General features: G+C 40.7%; 2 protein-coding genes across 2 annotated transcripts in view; one reads left to right on the top strand and one right to left on the bottom strand.

Annotated features, from left to right (window-relative positions):
* The window catches only part of LOC135496715 (6-phosphogluconate dehydrogenase, decarboxylating-like), a 48,246-nt gene extending 28,636 nt beyond the window's left edge, over nt 1-19,610 (bottom strand). Inside the window, exon 1 of the mRNA XM_064786185.1 lies at nt 19,526-19,610. Coding sequence (XP_064642255.1) covers nt 19,526-19,536 — 11 coding nt within the window. The 5' untranslated portion in view covers nt 19,537-19,610. The remainder of the gene's footprint in view (nt 1-19,525) is intronic.
* Nucleotides 19,611-20,464: 854 nt separating this feature from the next.
* The window catches only part of LOC135497104 (uncharacterized), a 235,352-nt gene continuing 234,455 nt past the window's right edge, over nt 20,465-21,361 (top strand). Inside the window, exon 1 of the mRNA XM_064786822.1 lies at nt 20,465-20,548. The gene's annotated coding sequence lies outside the window, so the exon portion shown is untranslated. The remainder of the gene's footprint in view (nt 20,549-21,361) is intronic.

The following is a 21,361-nucleotide window of genomic DNA, read 5'->3' as shown; positions in this document are numbered from 1 at the left end:
AAGCGAGATATGGCACTATTCAAATTTTTGGTTTTGGCCCCCTGGTGGCCAAGTTAAGAATCAGACCGGACCGAAAATCAGTGTCACAGGTCATCTGACCGAGGGGGTCATGTGTACCAAGTTTAAAGTTCATAGCGTTAGTGGTTAAGAAACGTGCCATAGTTACACTCAAACGGCCAATTTACACCATTTGACCTCTGTGACCTTGAAAATAAGGTCAAATCAAAAACCCGTATGATATGTGATGTATCCTTACTCGGAAAACGAGTCACTCATAAGAGATATATCACACTTTTTAGGTTCCCACTTCTGGCCCCCTTGCCGCCAAGTCAAGAATTAGATCGAACCGAAATTCATTGTCAGTGGTCACCTGACCTGTAAGGTCCTGTGTACAAAGTTTCAAGTTCATAGCCCAAGCGGTTAAGAAACGTTTTTTTTTTTGTAATTGATAATTTTATTCACCAAAAACACAACTGTTACATGAAGTTCTACAGAATAAGAGGGCATGCAAGTACATAATATTGTTACAATATAAAACGATAGATGGCGACCTTGTTGTTCAAAACGGTTCAGGGTATAGTAAATTCCTTTTGCGGCTACAGATAACAAGGCAAAAGTGGGTCAGCGTGCAATTACTCGACGAAATGTACAGTGTATGTTATGCTATATTTTCCAGGGCATCTATGAGAAGGCCCCATTTCATCATGAACTTATCGTGTCTGAGATAGATCTTTTCTACTCTCGACGTGAACCGTATCATTGATAATAAGTTTCTGAAGAATGGTTGCGATTGTCTGAGTTTACAGTGATACAAGAATTGTTTTGCAATTAAATTGATATGCTGGACCAGTTCCGATGAACGAGGATCTCCCAGAATTACTTCTCGGAGATTTGGTAGAAATTGTTCGCCATGATCCGAGAGCCACTCTGACAATCGCAACCATACTGACTTTGCGTGGGTACACTCAAAAAAGACATGTTCCAAAGTTTCCGTGTAAAAGCCACAGAAGCTGCACATTCTGGATTCGCTAATGCCATATTTATGCAAGAGGACATTGGTGGGCAAAATACGATGCAGTATTTTTAACTGGAAAAATCGCAATTTGGTCTCCCTCGTACAAATGAATGGAATTGAATAGATTGATGACCAATCAATGTCCTCTCCAAATAAGTTTTCCCATTTGCGTTGTGATTTATCCGGACATGTTGCATACATTTTGATCACCCTTTTATAATATATTTGAGTTGGTTTAGCACAGTTTTTGATAGCAGCAATATTTACCGGCATAAATTCGACCAGTTTACATCCGCCTTCCTTTATACGCTTTTTCCAATTCTTTGGTATGGCATCAACCAGAGCCTTGTGCTGCAGAAAGTGTACATTACCCGTAAATTCAGGTGAGAGCTTTTCCCAAGTGAGAAAGTTACCATCGTCATCTATAATTTGATTAATAAATTGTACACCACTTTCGTGCCAGCCTTTGTAAAATATACTCCTCCCATTGATTTTGATATATTTGTTATGAAATAATGGCTGCTTTAAAATGTCCTCAATATTTGAGTTGCAATCTATTTCACTACTGACCAGAGACACCCAAGCACCGAAAACATCCTTCCAGAAGGGGTTAAGTTTGGATAAAAACGAGGAATTGTTATCATTACTATACCAGATAAAGTATCCACCATAATCCTCTAGAGTGGACACCAGTAAAGTATTCCAGGGGGTAACCTTGTCAAGCTTAATCAGCCGTTTGATCCAAGACAATTTAAGTGATTGACAAAAGAGAGTAACATTTGGAACATTGAAACCACCATTTTCATAGCTATTAAACATTGTTGTACGTTTGATTTTGTCTCTCTTGTTTGCCCAGATGAATTCAAAAATTCGCTTTTGGAGAGCGTCAAGAATATGTCTTGGTGGGTTAGGTAGAGCCATGAAAAGGTGTACCAGTTTAGACAAAGCAAGGGATTTGACAATGACGATGCGGCCAAATACTGTCAAGTTCCTAGCCGTCCAGGCATTTAAGGTAGCCTGGAAGTCTTTAAGCTTTGTGCGATAATTCGTTTCCGTGTAATCATTGCTATCCAGGTCGAATTTGATCCCCAAGCTTCTAAATGAGCCACGTGTTTGCCATTGAAGAGGCAAATCCGGACGGTAGATAACATCATCATTCAATCCTATTCGAACCACAACTGTTTTATCATAATTAAAATGCAGACCTGAGCAGTCTGCAAATGCCTCTAAAATATGGAGGACAGTGCAGAAAGTCTCCTGATCGTTTTCAAGGAATAAATCGGTGTCATCCGCATATTGACTGATGAGAAATTCAGAACTGTCAATATTGATACCTTTAACATCCGGGTGTTCGACGAGGGCAGCTGTCAGCAACTGTGTTGCCAAAATGAATAGGTAAGGGGACAAGGGGTCCCCTTGTCGCACCCCTCTTTGTACTGGGAAACTGGCTGACAGAAATCCGTTTTGAATTATCCGACTCTCACTGTTAGTATATAATATTGTTATCCACTTTTTAAAGGTATCACCAAAGTTAAAATAATCGAGGACTTTGTCAAGGAAAGAATGACATGTGGTGTGTTCACACTGGATGCGAATTGAAACCGAATTCCGTAGAGCGCTCTCCGGAATACGAATTGGTTAATCCAGTTTCAGAACGGTCGCGTCACACTGACCCGAATACGCATTCAAATCGGTTTAAAACGCGCTACACTCAATGCGTATACTAACATCAAGCATTCAATTTCAATCTGCAGATCCTGCAAGAAGCAAATTCTAGTACATGTACATACATACATAAAAAAATACAAGAACAGTTTCATTCAGCATACATTCCTAGGCCATTCACCATTCAATCTTTGGTCTCTGTGGCGTAACAAACAATCAAACCTCTGATAAGATCAACTTTACTCCGTACAAAAATAAATCTATTCAAAATTGCATGAAAGAATTATTCTAAAAACATCTTCATATTGTGTTTGGTAGATCATAACTCTACCATTTACCAGGCATTCACCTCAGCACATCCTACAAGACTAGCACAATCAATTGAATTGATAGAAGTTTGGCGCGGAGAATTAACGGAAGAGGAAGTGCGCCGGGCGCATGCACAGTGCGATCGAAATTCTTAATTCGTATCAAGCGCGTCACACTTGAAATCTCAATACGGTTTCGTTGATTCGGATTAGCTGATTCGCATTCAATTCGGTTTAAGAACCGTGTTGGTTAAAGCGGATTGAGATCGGTATGAACCGAATTGAGTGTGACGCCCCAATACGTATCAACGTTTTAATTCGAATTCAATTCGTGTTAAAACCCCAGTGTGACCACGGCAGAGTATCAAAAGCCTTTTGAAAATCGAGCAAAAGAATTAAACCTGCCGCGTTTCGCTTGTCTAGTTCCTGAATTATATCATACATGAGTCTTGTACATTCACCAATATATCGACCTTTCATAAAGCCTTTTTGATGCGGAGATATTAATTTGTCTAAATAAAGTTTCATTCTATTCGCCATGACTCCAGATAAAAGTTTGTAGTCCACATTCAGAAGCGAGATAGGGCGCCAGTTCTTTATGTAATCTTTAGATTTCCCTGGTTTGGGAATGCAAGTTATCACACCTCGTCGTTGTGTTATGGAGAGTGAATTGTTGTCTTATGCCGCATCAAAAGATCTGACTAAAAATGGGTTAATGTCCGTCCAAAATTTTTTATAAAACTCAACTGTAAAACCGGATGATCCTGGACTCTTTCCGTTTTTCATATTTTTCAACACCTCTAAACATTCCGCACTAGTTACATCACCTTCGCATTGTTCCTTTTCGTCATTGTTCAGTTTGATTAAAAAGTCGCTCTCCTTTGGAAAGAATATACTATCATACTCTGGTTTCGAAGTTACAGAACGGGCCCTATATAGGTCAGCATAAAAGTTCCGTTGCTCGAGTAAAATGTTTTCATTACCAACTATTTCCGCACCATTCGAGTCAATGAGAAGATTCATTGTTTTTTCCCGATAATGTCGTTTTTCTAGATTACAGAAATATTTTGAATTCCGTTCGCCATGTAGATTCCATCTTGCCTTTGCGCGCAACATAGTGCCTTCCACCATCGGTTCTCTGAGTAGTTTTAAGTCATTTTGAACATCCTGAAGGCACTGATAATTGATTTCTTCAGGATTATCCGAAAGATGAGCAAAACATTGTTCAATTGTCTTATTGATATCGTTTTCTTTCTTGTCCAGTTCCTTCTTTTTCGCTGATGAGTATGCAATAGTTTTGCCTCGAATTTGGAGCTTCAACGTTTCAAAGAAAAGTGAGTCCTCAATTTTTAAGGGGAGCTCAGATAACGGAATGTCCGACGGGTAGGGTACAGCTGAGTATTGCGCAATAGTGTCACTTATACATTGTTTTACTTCCCGAACAAATTGTTTATCCCTCAGAAGGGAGTTATTAAATTTCCATAGACCACGGCCCTTTTCATCATTGGGCAGAAACAGCCCTAGTTCTATAACACTATGGTCACTTCTATAACCAGCCTTAATTTCACAATGCTTAATAACATCTGTCAGATCAGAGGAAACTAGAAAGTAATCTATACGACTGTGCTTCCGCCTTGAGTGCCAAGTATATATCCTGGAAGATGGGTTAGTAGCACGCCAGGGGTCAAATAAGTCCAGGTCGTTCTGCATTTCAGCTACAGCTTCATGAGCCTTGACATTGTTTTTTCCGCTTATGTTGAGAGTATCTAGTTCATAGTCTTGGACAACATTGAAATCGCCACCAATTATTAAGCTGCCTGAATGAAGGGTTTCTAGTTTAGATTGAACGGATTTAAAAAAGCTTGGGCAATCTTGGTTAGGGCCATAGACGCTCATAAGGTTAAAGGCTTCACCGCGAACTGTCAGACTTAAAATGAGATATCGCCCTTCAGGGTCAATGAATGTGTTGCTAATTTGAAAAGGGAAGGAATTTCGAAAAAGAATGGCCACACCTCTACTATTGCTGGAGTAACTAGCAAAGTACACCTGGTAACCCCATTCGGCTCTGATATAGCTCTCAAGTTTAGAAGTAAAATGTGTTTCCTGTAACATACAGATGTCATATTCTTTCCTCTTTAACCATGTGAAAATATCTCTACGCTTTTTACTATCCCCGAGACCGTTTGTATTCAAGCTACAAATACGTAGCGAGTCTAAATGTGCGCTCATATAGAGTTAGGTTGCTAGGTCCATGATGTAGGTCGCCACGTGATACAAAAATAGTCTATGTTCCATATATGATAATAAGCCGCTCATCAGAAGAATGTTTTGGTAAAATGTTTGTAAAACTAAAACTACGTCACTAAGGTTAATATATGTATAAAACAACATGCATAATAATAGAATGTTCATCCGAAACAGTCACTGAGCAATTACTAAGAATGGCTCACGGTAAAAAATGTTCATTGATGAGAAAACTCTGTGAGTGTGACCTCAAATGTGCCACTGTAGTAAGTAAGAAACCTGACTCCGGAAACCCGGGTCCGGAGGCCAGTGTTGACAGATAACTATTCCACTGTATCGATGCACAGTTCATCTAAAATAGACACACACTTGGGACTGCATGGTAGAGGTGCAACAAGAGTTCACGAAGCAGACATGTTTATCCTTTAGTCACGGAATAAAGCTATACGTATAGATGCAACGATGAAAAATCCTTATAAGATCCGAAAGAGTCTGGCGAATGCTTACCATTAATCAGCGGACCGAAACAATAATGATGAGTGCATAAAAATCCTTAATCCTCAAATCAGTCGGAGTATAATCATTTACATAAAATGCCTTTAGGCAATTTTCCTCGATCCGACGTATAACTCAAGAAATGGACTTTTCCTCGAGTACCTGAGTTTAGCGTTAGCCCGTTCGTGGGCCGGAAGATCCTTTTTGATCCCGAGAAGGCGTTTCTTTTCCCCGACCAGCTGTCGTGGAAGATATTGTACGATGCTGTAACCTTGGTGCTTTTTTAGGCGTTTGGCTGCATTAAATATCATGTCCTTATGAGCCAGGTTCACGAGACGTATGATAATCGCTCTGCGGTTCTCATCCCCACTGGGTAGGCGATGCGCTGCCTGGAATCCCATCATGCCAACTACTGATTTGTCTATTTGCAAAATGTCAATAAAGAATTGTCGTACAAACTTTTCAGTTTCAATGGCACTCTCGTTCAGAGTGCCCACGATTCCGAGGATCCTGATGTTCCATTTTCTGGCCCAGAGATCCTGGGCTATCAGTTCAGCTTCGAGCTTTGAGTAGGTCTCCTTCATAATCCTCTGTTCGTGCTCCACGGAGCCCACCCTCTTCGCCAGGCCCGCGATATCCGACTTAACGCATTTAAATGATAAGTCCAGCTTTTTGAAACAACGTCCAATATCCCCAAAGTCTTTCACAACGAAATCGGTGCTACTGTTTTTGAAACAGGATACGACGACAATGAAGACGGACGACGACGACGGACGACGGACACTGCGGTGTTGTATAGACTCCCCTACGGTGAGCCATAAATGTTAATAGACATGAAATGGGATTTCTAAACATGTGAACATCTAACCACAAAAAACAAAACGTTTTGCCACTTTTCGTGTTTTTTTCCGTTTTTTACCGCGAACGCGAAATTAAACCTGCTATAAAACTAACAACTTGTAGTCGGTCAAAATTAATAAGATATGAATATCTCATTAGATGACAGCAAATGGAACCATGTGATACCCTTAGATGGTCCATTAAGCACCGACAACATAATAAACTGCTAACCACAAAAACATGTGATGTTGTGGGAGTAGTAAAAACGCTTTTCGAAAATTATTCTCAAACCAGTGCCATCACTTCTCCTCAAAACTGTCGAAAAGCAAAATGCGAAACGTATCGCTTTTCGTATAAATGTTATATTTGACATTATATCTTTTTTTTTGAGATCAATGACTTTGAAGCAGGCGTTTGCTTTAAAACGGGGTGTTTGTAACGGCCATGTTCAGCTGATCGAAGAATTGTTCCAAGTCCGGTTGTGCGGAATTGGCTTGGGTGTACCACGAGACCAGAGAGATCTCTGTCGAAACGCGCGTCTTTCGGAATGGTCGTTGGCTTTGATGTTTAAGCCATATGCTCCCTAGTTGCCTGACTCTTTATTTGAAAGACTCTGATAAAACTCAGTGTTTTCTTTGTTTCTTACCATTTATAGAATTGGGTCTATTTTTGTAAGTTTCCCCTGCTTGAACATGGAGTGGGCCAACCCAGATGCACTCATGTGTCCAAGGAGATGAGCTAATTACTATTCACACTTAGGGTCACTCTGGGTGTTTGCGTCACACCTCATCAACCCTATTCAACTGAGGCCTTTGATCTAGGAAGCAAGGAGCCTCATGGCCTAGTGGTTTACACTGCTGGCCACCACGCAATAGGGCCCGGGTTCGATCCCGGGAAGAACCCATGATCGTATGTCTGGATGAACCGGCTTTCAAGGAACTAAAATTCCTGGCTCTTCACAGTCCTTCGAATGAGACTCAAAACCGAGGTTCCTTGTACCTGGTGTCTATGCCAGGGCAAGCTAAGACCCCACCAAGTGAGAAACATGAGTAGCTTGCGTGGACTCTATCTCTCTCGCCAAAGTCGGACCACTAGGCCAATAAACCCAATTGGCGCCTAACCGTAGTGGCACGCAGGATGCGCTCATCCCGCCTTGGAGGAGGATTACTCCTAGGAGAATGACCCCTCCAAGTGCAGAGCGAACGCTGAAGAAGAAGAAGAAGATCTAGGAAGCCCTAGTATTTTTCACAGGTTTACCAGGAAATCCGACCTTTTGGACAAAGTCGAAGAAAAGTCATACAATGTCGGAGAAATGTTGGATAAATCCCGAAATATTTAGAGAAACCGTTAATAAGTCGGAAAAAGCCTCCAGCTAGTGCAAAGCTAGTGCGGGAGCTAATACGTAGGGACAACGTGTATTACAGAGGTTGATCGTCAATTTTCAAACATGGAATATTTCATTGAACCAAAACTGCTAGTTCATGACAGAAACAGACAACTCATATGAAAAACCAACTGTTAGAAATTTGTTTGCGTCGTTAAACACTTATTCCTAGCCGAAGATCCTACCATCAGCAAATTTTGGTAAAGGATTACAAAAATAAAATCGTTTAGAATAAGGCCCCCGGCAATGGCCGCCTCAGCACCATCACGCGGGACCTAATGGTATTAGCCTATCTGCGACCAGGTCAGATCAGGACTAGTGTAGTAAAAGGCAAAGTTCCGATTATTTACACTAATTGCAAGGGCGCTCCTCTGAACGAACATAAAGTCCCATCCCTCATCGTCTTTCCTTGAAAAAATCATGCGGGTGGTGATGAAAAACGAAACAAACAAATTGGGCCTAATTGATTGGATGATATTCTAATGCATTTTTGTTGCAATAATGAGCCTTTGATGGGTACAGGTAGGGAGAATAATCATGTCGTCTTGATTTTAGTGGTATTCAGGTCCATCGGTGGATTGGTGTATCATAATGTCTTATATGCCGAACATTACTGTCTGATATTGTCCTGGCTGATACATGTGTATTGGCTGAACAGTTGGGTGATTGTGACATTGTTGCGGTTGGTACATGCAACTATATTTGCTGCAATCTGACTGGTTGGGTTATTGTGACATGTCCTGGCTGATACATGTGTATCGGCTGATGTTATCTGACCAGTTGGGTGATTGTGACATTGTCCCGGTTGGTACATTCAACTCTTTTTGCTGCAATCTGACTGGTTCGGTTATTGTACTGTGCCATTGTCTCGGCCGATACGTGATGCTGTATCGGCTGATATAATCTGACCAGCTTGGTTATCTATTTTGACATTGTATCTTTTTGGAGATGATACTCTCGGCTCAGCTGTAGTGTCAAATCTCCACCATGCAGATCCTTGGAGACAACGAGGGTGTATACACAGTCTCCTCCTCCAAATAGGGAATCCTGACCGAAAATCCGTCTCGAATGAATAGGAGTCCCCCTCAAATGAAGTGTAAGGATTCGATCTCACTATGTGAGCACATAATAAGGGCACGAAAATGACACATTCAGTATAAGGACAGAGTTACTCGGGAGAAGTTTGTCCATATCCAGGGCGTTATCATCATTCATTATACCAGAATAAAAAGAGCTAAAATCTGTAGCTGAGATATTGGCAGATTACTTGTTTCATGCGTTTCAAAAGCCGGAACTATAACCCTTTCCATGTAACTTATTGTGGTCATTGATCGGCTTATTAAACCGAGGGGACACGGTGGGAGAGAGGCCGTCCTAAACTGTTTCTTAGCGAACTTCCAGCAGTCATAGACCACACCTTCTCTAGGCCGATCATTTCTAACCCGTAGCTTCCACCAAAACGTTTTATATTACGCACCACGCCAGTAAGCCTTCGGTTTAAATCTACCCTTATGATACCGATAATGAAAGGGTTAATACAGTCACGGCAACAGTCACAACAGTGAATAGTGACTGTTCACTTCACTGTTTGTAATGATTTATAAGGTCCCTGTAAAGGACTGTGCATGTGGGTATAAATGTGACCTGGGTTTTCAAAGGTAAATTAACTCTTGAATGGTCACCTTTGTTACATACAATGCACTTCGATAGTTCGAAACCAATTGTATCTGTATACCTCATACGTCAATCACCTCAAAAGTAGGCTACTTCAAAAGTATGAGGTCAATCACCTCAAAAGTACCTCAAAAGTATGAGGTGATTGACCTCATACTTCAAAAACCTATTTTATTTTTGCCATAAGACTATTTAACCGTTATAAGACATACAGGGCTAAAACAAATGCCAGTTCTTTTGCGTCATTGATTAACCTGGTTCTAAGTGCAATTACTGAATTGCTGCTGCATTGTAGGATGTTTTTCTCTTCCTGTGCCCTTTCCTTATCGATTCGCTGCTATTAGCTCTTGCCTTGTTGGTGTCTTTATGTGCAAACTCACAGTGTTTTGGTATGCCTATGTATGTAAAATCCAGAAGTATTAAGGTAGCAGGAAGGGTTGGGCGTTTGTGGTTTCTGATGAGAAGTTGGTCGTGACTGATGCAGTATCCTTGGACTTGTCCACAGCATCGTTCAATCATTGCTCTCTGAGCTGGCTTGATTCTGTACTTACCCAAATACTGAGACCAAATGCCTGATTGATGGGTGATGTCAGTCAACTATGTCAACGAAATCAATAGATGAGATAGATCACCATTTGGAATGTTTATGAGACGACTACAACAAAACTAAGCATGAGTTATTTCGTATTTGAATATTTTTTTCCCTTCACAAAACAGAATGTCAGTGAAGAAAGATGAATACGAAAATCAACATATGAACTGTCTGTTTATATTTTAGAAACAACTATACATGCTTCCCGAAATTGGTGGCTTGCATTGGAACTAACTTTTTCCCCCTTGTCCGTCATTAAAGGCATTCAAGTGTGTTGGTCAACCATGACTATCTCCTTTGTCCCTCCACCATAAGGCCTAGTTTCCCCTTATGACATCACTATTTCGGACATTCAGCGCCCCATTTCTGGAAAGGTGTATAGCTGACTTGATTGGTGCTGCCATCTGTACTAAGTATTTGTAACTTGCGGTACTCGCTTATTATGTGTTGTATGAAAATAAAGTGACTCGGCAAAAAGGAACCATGTTGTCTAATCTCCTTGAATTTTAGCTCCGACAATATCAAGCTGAAGTCCAAAAACTGTCTAAAAGGAGAATTCACAGACTGTCAAGGGCGATCAACCGTGCAAAACTTTTCTGCGGTACATACAATTCAGTTCAATTCAATCCAGTTCAATTCAATTCATTTATCTCGGCGATGAGGCTCTTACAGATATAAAGACATATAATACAGTATTGTGTTTCGAATTCAATTGCCCTATTTACATGGTGCGTGTTCGATCCGGATCGTGACCTTCAACACGCCCGTGGAAATGGGACTCGCCAAGTAGCGCCGAATCGTTAGATGTCGTCATGGGTATACCTAAACATTAGTTGCTTTTACACGACGACGGTTTTAGCCCTCCTCACCTCGAGCCACTTGAAGCCGGATCACCTGTAACTGGCTTTGCGCTATCTACACGGAGACGGATCAAGTCGCCGACTCAAGTTCAGTTCAGGCCACCTAAACCACTCACCCGTCGCTTGGTGGAGGTTTGAAAGTTGCGTTTTGGTACGTTTTGGTACAACACTCGGCTAACTTCTGCTCCACGTGTAGCCATTGCGAGTAAATAATCAATGTATTAGACACAAAATCGAGATCAATCAAACAAAGCTATAAACTGACACTGACACTCCTGTTATATATATGATTCTGCCGCGTGTTTTCATGAACTGCTATATCATGATATACCGCGCTACTCGATTTTAGTACCGTGCGCAAAGTGACTCGAGGCCAGATCGGTTCTAAGCGTCTTGAAGTGGCTCCAACCCGCCTCAAGTGACTCGAGACTGCAGTGCTAACGCGCCTCGGGTCAGGTCACTTGGAGACGGTTCTGATTTCGTTCTACACGGTTAAAATTATCCTGACCCGCCTCGAGCTGGCTCGAAGCCGGTTCCAACTGTCCTCGTGTGGAACGGGCTATTACCCAGGACCAACCTGGGTAATTCTAAAAGTAACCCAGGATCGTCCTGGGTAACTTTTAGGACACTTAACATTACCCAGTTTGAAATTCGCGCATTTTTTCAACCTGCGGGCGAGGTTCTTGAAAACGGTACTTTAGCTTTTTGCAGTGCACGAATTTATGACATTTATCGAAATGGCTGTCAAAGTTTCTGTTGATGGTTTAAAAGCGTATTTTGCATCAATCCCGTCGTTTAGAGAGGCCAATTTCGTATCTAAAGGCAGAGAAATTAAAAAGAAATTGATTGAAGTCGTGAATGGTGAATATAAACTCCGCGAGGGGGCAAAACAGATCAATGTCATGAATTTCGCCAGAGCACATAATTTCGTGCGAAGTGAAGCTGGTGAAACATTTATAACAGGTCAACGTGATCTCATTGTGGACTTATAGCGCAATTATGGGGTTGTAACTATTTTGCTGTATATTGTCACGAGGAAAGAAAAGCACACGACTTAACGCCGACCTATTGATGTAAAGTGATAATTAGAAGGTATAGTTCAGGAAATGTTAATAAATAATCATTCCTTATCGTCTTTTGAGAGCATTTTTAATTGTAAAAAGTATATGCCTACGTCACAGAGTCTCTGCAATGGTCATTTTTATCACAGTAGTCTCGCGCAGCCAGACCTTCTTCACTTATTAGTCTGGCGCAAGCCAGGCGTTCATTGTGCTAGACCTAGACGTTTTCCACCACAATGTATCTGGGCTGAAGAAACACTGCGCAAGATTACCTCGAGCTGGAGCTAAGAATAGATTATGATAGTGCTAGAGCATACTTCCATATTGAGTTTTCCCAGAATGGTGCATATCGCGCGACGCTACTTAGCCAAATACCATTAGGCCCCGCGTGGTGGCGCTGAGGCGGCCGCTTTAATCAAGAGAGAGGTTGAGTCACTCTATGTTATGACGGAACTAACCCAAATTGCTTACATTTTCGCTTTGCTACAATGAAAGACCTAATACTGAAACTACATGTCTGTTGACTGTGCTTTAAGAGAGACTGGCATCATGCTCTCTTAAAGCAGTCAACAGAGACTGGCATCATGCCTAGTCTCTCTTAAAGCACAGTCAACAGACACCACTATTGTTGTGTCTTTTCCTACCCGAAGACGGGATGGTTCGGAGCGTCCTCCGGCGGAGGTGAAAATGGGCCCATTTACATCAACGCTTTCGCCATTTTTTGTCTTCCCGAAACCAGTGTGGTTTCGTTTGTCCAGAACCCTTTTGTGGGTTTTAGAGCGCCAGGCTCTATATATTGCTCGTAGCAGTATGGAGAATAATGTGATGTAAGTATAGATGCCATAGTAAGCATCTTTTACGCGTCTTGATCAAAATGGATCATATATTCTGGTTGCTAACAGCCACGCCACCTCCACTCCTGAAAGATCTTCCCGGTCTTTTGGTCACGTGACCTTTTGCTCCCTTAAAGTGATTATAAAACCTTTTCTACTTGTCTAAGGACACACTAAAATGTAGTAAGAGATTAATGAGACTGTCCTACTTGTTCTAGGACCAATCTGCTGTTCGCAGTGAGCACAGAGAGTGCATGCTGTCAGCTGTGGCCGTATGGTGCTGCCACCTGCCGTAAATCTATATAGCTAAACGCCTTGTCTTCTACTGTAAAGTCGGCTTGGAGTCATTCCTTGTCCTCAGTTTGGATTATCTAAGGGAGGTTTCCCTGGCTTGTTTCGTAACTATGAGTATTATTACTATATTACTGGCCTAGTCAAAATCATTACTTGTCTAGTGTTAAGGCATTTGTTATGTTTATCTTTACAGTTGAACCATCATGTCATCATGACAAGGTTGAATAAAGAAAGAAAGGACAAGAAGATGCGTTTCGAACACTTATTATTATACTAACTTATCCATTCTGCTGCGGTCCACCACAACTATACCCCTCATACTGAGAAACCACCAACGCCCACCCCTTCCTGCTACCTTAATACTTCTGGGTAATGTTTAGTGTCCTAAAAGTTACCCAGGACGATCCTGGGTAACTTTTAGGATTACCCAGGTTGGTCCTGGGTAGGTTTAGGTATACCCATGACGACATCTACCGATTCGGCCCAAGTATCGCAGTCTCGGGTCGGTTCAGGAGAATTAGGCTGTTGAATATGTGTGTTTTATGTGTACATTGTATAGCGATGAGTCGTATTTTACATCTAAGATAAGTGTATATGTAACCATGTGTATCCTAGAATATCCATCAGTTAATGGGGCCTGTACAATGAACATACTGCAAGGGAAGTTCATGAACACTAGCTACATGTAGTTCATAGACACTTCATACATTTTGAGATTCGAAGATTCGCCAAACTGGTCTGTAAATTGTTGGTGCAGTCAAAGCTGTGACAAGGAGGATGCAACGGCCTATAAAACATCGATTTTTCTGAGTAAAACGTGAGCATGGTAGGCCTTTTCATACATTTTAAAATCGGTCAACGCCACCATCGGCTGACCCGCACCATCTAAAGGGGATTTCACTCCAGGTGAGCTGACCTTGTCGGAACCGACCCGAGGTAGGTTTAGGCCGGTTCGGTTTAATACGCACCGTGTAAAAAGGCCTAAAAAGGAGGTCAGCTTGGAGCTTGGTTCGCGGCCGTTAGAAAACAATGCCCCGTTACAATTTGTTTGATCACATGATTCATGTGGAGGCTACGATCTGATTGATTAATCTGCGACATGACGCTAAAGTGATAATTTGCATAATATTTCCCTTGACGAACTTTGAATGCCTTAATTAGGAATTTTCATGAGAGTCACCCAAAAGGGAAGTGAATAATAATAAGGTCATGTTCCAGGAATGATAGCCACGTTATCAATTTATGGGTACTTTGTCCTCTGACGGAGAAATTCGGTGATACGTCAAATCCGAGCAATTTTTGAAGAGATTTCTTCGATATTTTGCCATAATATCATTTCTAAAGTAGGTAAGATCGGTTCATTTGCAAACAATTCTCCCGTGTTTATGAAGAACCCATATCGAGGGACTCTTATGAAACAAAAATACCACCTAACAAGGCTCTACGTAAATCGCCAGTGCGGGTCTCCTGGTAATTCGTATTTCACAATATGACATATATTACCCACAGTTATTCAGCCCGTCGTTGGCGCGGTGATCGACAAGCTATTTATAGTAACGGTGGAAAGGGGTTTCCCCAAAGGTAAAAATTGCCGAGCTAACGGCCGAGCGCTAGACGAAAAAATTAACATGAATACACATGTCAGCCCATGCGAGTTTATAAAAAATTGGGCGCATTCGGAAGTACCTTGACACAGCCAGTACGGAAAATCATGCTTTTGTAACATCCCTCCTCGACGACAATAATGGCCATCTCTGAGGACTGCAAATAGGCATCTATTGCACCATTGAAACGGGGGCAACATTCAGCAGCACGACTAGTTAGCAGAACCAAGAAGTACGATTCAATTACACCAGTACTAAAGAATCTGCACTGGTTGCCAGTGGAAAAAAGAATAGAGTACAAACTGATAAAAACAGTGTATTACACCTTCACGGTCAACGAGATCAATGGACTCAAAATGCTTGGTAGTAAACCGCACCAAAAACAAGAATGGGGACCGTAGCTTCGCTGTTCCTGCAGCAAAGCTGTGGGACGCAATCCCGGAAAAATGAAAGACATCGACAGGAACAGCTGTGTTTCAAATCTAAAGACGTTACTTTTCAAAGGACACTTCGGAAGCGCTTATAGCAGTTTAGTAGCTGAATAAGCGCTATAGAGGACTTGGACATTATTATCATTACTAGCATTGTACCCGTGGCGCAAACAGGTTCAAATGGGCTATACCTTGAATTGCATGGGCCGAAAGATTGAATTGCAATGAAAATATAATGCAATATCAAAGGAGCCATATCGAAGAGACAAACTAAACCAACCATTTGTCCACCGACTCGGACACTGTGGCGTGCTGCATGCGTGCATATGAAAGTATATCAATTGGTCCGATAGAGATGATGAGGCAATGTCAATATACCTCGTTCCTTAGTCAGCAATATGCCCCTTTTTATGCGAAGAAGAAGGACAACTCAGATAGGCCTTCACATGTTGGCTTACAAATGGCTCGAACCAATTGCACTATAAAACTTTAATATGCGTGCTCCTCCTACATGCAACAAGGTCTCGGGCAAGGCACTTAGTCAACAGGCAAGCTAGAAGTTCAGCACCGTGAGCAATTCCTTGATAAGGCCATGCCAAGATCAGAGTGCCACTTCAGATACATCAAGTATTGAAAGCTGTGGTGAGCACATACACAGACCATGGTCACCTTCATTTGAAAATCCCTTCATAATCAAGGGCTAGCTCTGGCTAACACAGCACTCATAAACAATAGACCACCAATTTGACCCCCAGTGCCTAACTGCGGGAAAACTCAAGTCCAGCAACCACTCGAGTACATTTCTGTTTACATTTGAACTGCACACATGCGTTTGCTTCAATTCATTTCCCGCGAAATCTCGAAGAGCAGGTGACCTGCAATCGTGGATTGAAAATAGCATTAACCTGGGTTCAGCAAATCAGCAGGTAGAGGCTGTTCCAGTGTTCCCCCTACACCCAGCTGTTCAACAGGTAATGTTAGTCACCCCACGGAGTGCAGGTAATTGATTAAGCCCCTGCATAATTAAACTGTAATGGCTTGGCTTCTGTGAGTGGTAAGGGGAATTGACAGTGTCCGATTAAAAATCCTTCATTACTTTCCGAAAATAAACAAAACGTTGCATCAGGATAACATATCACCTGCAAACGTGCAAAATTTCCAGGCGAAACTGGCACTACCCCCAAATGGCACTTTATCGAGCCGCCTTATAGTATTATGAATACGAGATAAAAACATCAAAAAAGACATATAAGAAATAAAAAAGATATTAGCTCCGAGATCGCAAGGGTTGGAATTAGGCTAAATATACAGTCGATGAATTTGCTGAAGTGAACAAAAATAAATGAAGTCACAATTGCTAGATCAGCAGACTTGTGCTGTTATAATGCACTTGAAATTGATATTCATACAGACAGAAACTGATTCTCCAAATAAATGGTATTCAGACATAAGTTACATGTAATTATAAATACATGTATATCATTTATAAAGGAATAGGATATAGGAATGAAAATGACTTGTCATACCATGGTTCTATGAAAAACAGGAGTCTGATTAAGTGATTTACCTATACACATTTCCAGAAATGGGGCGCTGAGTGTCCGAAATAGTGATGTCATAAGGGGAAACTAGGCCTTATGGTGGAGGGACAAAGGAGATAGTCATGGTTGACCAACACACTTGAATGCCTTTGATGACGGACAAGGGGGAAAAAGTTAGTTCCAATGCAAGCCACCGATTTCGGGAAGCATGTATATTAGTTTGAGTATGAGAACGAGTTGCCGTGTTGATCAAGATGAATAATAACAGAAAGAGTGTAAATAACACCACTTTTTGCAGATCAACTTAATATTTGCTGAAACTATAGGTTTCTATATTACCGTGTCTTCTAGTTATAGTATTCTAACCATGAAGCTAACAATATACATAATTGGGAATCACAAAATTTCAATTTGTTTTATACCAACAAGTATATACTTGATACCAAGTATAAAGCCAACTAAGAAGGCCAGACCGATACCATATCACAAAGAGAGACTTCGTTTACAATACCTACTGAAAACCAACGGCAACCCCGTTGTTGTAGCGACAAAGCCGGTACTGTATACATGCTTCGCGAAATTGGTGGCTTGCATTGTAACTAACTTTTCCCCCTTGTCCGTCATTAAAGACATTCAAGTGTGTTGGTCAACCATGACTATCTCCTTTGTCCCTCCACCATAAGGCCTAGTTTCCCCTTATGACATCACTATTTAGGACACTCAGCTCCCCATTTCTGGAAAGGTGTATAGGCCTACTATCAACCGACAATGTAGGATTATGATTCGTTATTGAAATATGATTTTATGGTGCACATGCATTTTTTGCCTCATTGTATAATATTACTTGATGGGGTTATTGCTGTATGTCAGGCAGTATTCTTAAACAGGGCGTGGTCATATAAGCTTCCCTAAATGCCCGCTATAAAAATGTTCATGCTTGCATGTGTACCCAAATACAGGGTTTGTAGTACAAACACACACTCTCAGCCAAAGCATTATGTTGCTTATTAACTTAAACCAGAGTCTTTCAAATAAACTCTGTGTAAACTAATTGGTGTCGGTGGCCAGAAAAACAATGGTATCTTTTCGCACTGCATCAGCCTTAAAGACATTTTTATTAGTTAATATTTATAATGCGCTAAAATCCATTGTGAAAGGCTTACTGTGCGTGTCGTGTTTTCTGAGTGTTCAGTTAGTGCAGAGTCTTTCAAAAGACTCTGGTTCGTCCAACTCCAAACGCGAGACCAAATTTTAGTGATTTCGATAAAACATTTCGTTTTAAAACTTAACAATTTGTTTTAATTCAGTTCCATTGGCAGAGGATTTTAGCCAATCCCATTTAATCATAGAATTATATTTTGTTTTATAAATCGCCCTATATACCATGGTAGCAAATGATAAACTCTCACATATTCAACAAACAGAATTAAAATTTATCAAAAATAGCGCTGTAATACTTGAAAATGTGTTTTTTTCGTATCAATTTTGAAATTTGATTTTAATAAGTCAGTTAAATGTAGGGGATTTTTTGTGGTAATATCATCGTGAATGGTCTAAACATCATAACGAGTATGCTGACCGATATGCGTAATGAGTCACCAATCAACACAGCAAATGTATGCCTGAAGGGCCAAAAACGTAACGTTCTATTTCTCAACGGGAATGTGTTCTAAATCATGAAGTGAATACACTCTCAACATTGTGGACATATTTTCGTCATTCCCGCATAACTGTTCAACAGCCAGCGTACAACGACAATCCCACTCGACAAATAGTAATATTAATTCATATCAAATACCTTATAAACCTTTTATATGATTTTAAAGGCAGTTATCGAGTAAATGGATATCACCCAAAATACTATCCACGAAATAAACGGACAAATGACCACTAAAACACCTTTTCTAAAAAAAACAGCAATTTATACGAAATAAATCTGATGAGAGACAAAACTGCATACAAATTTAGCTAGGCTATGAAAAATACTAAGACCTGTTGTGATAGATTTCAAAGAGAAAATCGAAGGAAAATCACATTGCGAACCAAAAATGTATGATATATCAGTTATTCTGTTGTGAAAGTCGGCTTATTCAAAAATGATAAGACGTAAGAAAAATTGTGGGAAGTTTAGAAAAAATAGTGCTCGGGGTAAGTTTCGGACTCTGATCGCTAGCGTGTCAGACCAACGTCAGTACCATTAGGCCACAGGAATCCTTCATTTCACCTCTTCTTTTCAAATTTACCGCCTAGAAAACTTAAAACCAGGCGACTGAATATAACCTCATTCTTGTAATGTACACTTCTTTTCGACTTTCCTTCATAACTGTTCAGAAGTGAACGTACAACATCAATCAGCCACAATGTAAGATAATATCGATTCATGTTGCATACCACAAAAACCTTATTATTGATTGTAAAGACAGTTATCTTGCCAAACCATCACATTTGAAAACCTCGAAAATGACGCCAAAAATACCAATTTCTCCAAAACCTGAAAATTGATAGAATACGAAACTTTCACAGACACAAACAAAAATGTACAGCTCCCGATAAAAAAAATAAGAAGGCGAAAAATCATCGAATTCAAAGAGAAATTCAATGGACAACGCCACCTCAGTGACAGAAATAAGGATCACATTGTGAACCAAAAATAGTGAGGAGTAAACTGGAAAATTGACACTTACTGTTCTGCCATTTTGATTGTCTAGCTGAATCGTCTCTTTAAAGTCACAACGTTAAGCCGATATTTTGCAGTTGGGTAGCGCATTATATTGGCCCGATCCGCTACGCTCTACTTCCCTTTCAAGGTTGAAGTATTGGTCTAAAGGAATGGGCGGACCCTATTCACTGTGACAAGTGGGTTAAGTCGGCTAGACGCAAGGGCCCAAAGCGCCGCAGAGCGGCAAAAAAGCGAAGCTGGCGAAACATTTATAACGGGTCACCGTCACTTATTATTGGACTTATAGCGCATTTACGGGGTTGCAACTATTTTGCTTTATAATGTCATCAGGAAAGAAAAGCATGCGACCTAACGCCGATCTATTTGTATAAAGTGATAATTCGAAGGTATATAGTTGGAAATATCAATAAATAATCATTCCATGTCGTCTTTTGAGGGCATTTTTGATTGTAAAAAATATATGTGTACGTCACCGGAGTCTCTGCAATGATCATTTTATCACAGCAGTCTCGCGCAAGTAGAAGTTCTTTACCTATTAGTTCTTCACTTATTAGTCTCAATGTCTGGCGCAAAGCCAGACGTTTTCCATTACGATTTCACTACGATGTTTGACAAGAAGGAGCAGTGCGCGAGATATGCTAATGAGCAGACTTCCCTCGCTTGAGTTTCGGAAGAATGTTCCATATCGCGCTAAGCTGACCACTGCTGACCATGACAGGCGTGCATTGGACTGGTACAGGTTGGAACTGAACATTGAATATGCTGGTGGTGACGCTTTCTGATGAGAAGTTGGTCGTGACTGATGCAGTATCCTTGGACTTGTCCACAGCATCGTTCAATCATTGCTCTCTGAGCTGGCTTGATTCTGTACTTGACCCAAATACTGAGACCAAATGCCTGTTGACTGTGCTTTAAGAGAGACTGACGCCATGCCTAGTCTCTCTTAAAGCACAGTCAACAGACACCAACCCCCTCAGACTCAGAAACCACAAACGCCCAACCCTTCCTGCTACCTTAATACTTCTGGGTTGATAGATACCCATGCGTGGCGCAAAACTGCCCAACTTCAACTCGTGATAATTGATTGATAACAATGAATCAAAAAAAATTATGGTACGGTATGTTGCGTATTAAGAATCTAAGTGAACTTTCCCCCTAAATAACTGGATGGTTTTTCTGGATTACCCAGAAAAGTGACTTTTTGGAAAGGTCAAAAAGTCACCTTGATCAATTTTATGTCAACATGCTATGTCGCATTGAAGCTTACTCTGTTCCTAGCGCATGTCCGTATAACTGCCGATTATTAAAAAATAATAATTATGCATATAATTAACAAAGTATAGCTTTTACTCCACGTAATTTCTCTATTTCAATTGATTCAGTAAAACTCAAAATGTGTTCCGTGCATTTTACCGATCTGCGCTATTTCGAAAGAATTCTTTGTTATCCGCAAAATTATATTTTTGTTTGAATTGTGTATCATTTGTCCATTGTTTTTAATCAGATTATTTAGTGTACCCGTGACCCGCTCCCCGATTGGCCGAATTAGCCATTGTGGGTAGAATATGGTTTTGTTATCTATCTTCATATTTTGATCATAGAAAATTGGTTCTTTATGTGGGTCAACGTTTACTGTCTTTGCTCAACCACATTTCCAAGCTGTGTAGACATCTTTCCAGAAATCATTTGATTTGTTTCTTAAAGGAGGGGTTACTGTCTTGTTCAACCACATGTTATTTCCAGTGGTTCAATGTTTGATAATAGTCGCATTTTCCACTTTGATGTGTTATTGTTATCTAATAGTCTTTTTATCCAGTGAGTGTAATTTTTGTGTTTGGGA

This window comes from Lineus longissimus, chromosome 12 (assembly GCF_910592395.1).
Source record: "Lineus longissimus chromosome 12, tnLinLong1.2, whole genome shotgun sequence".
NCBI lineage: Eukaryota > Metazoa > Nemertea > Pilidiophora > Heteronemertea > Lineidae > Lineus > Lineus longissimus.
This window is presented reverse-complemented; position numbering and strand designations above follow the sequence as displayed.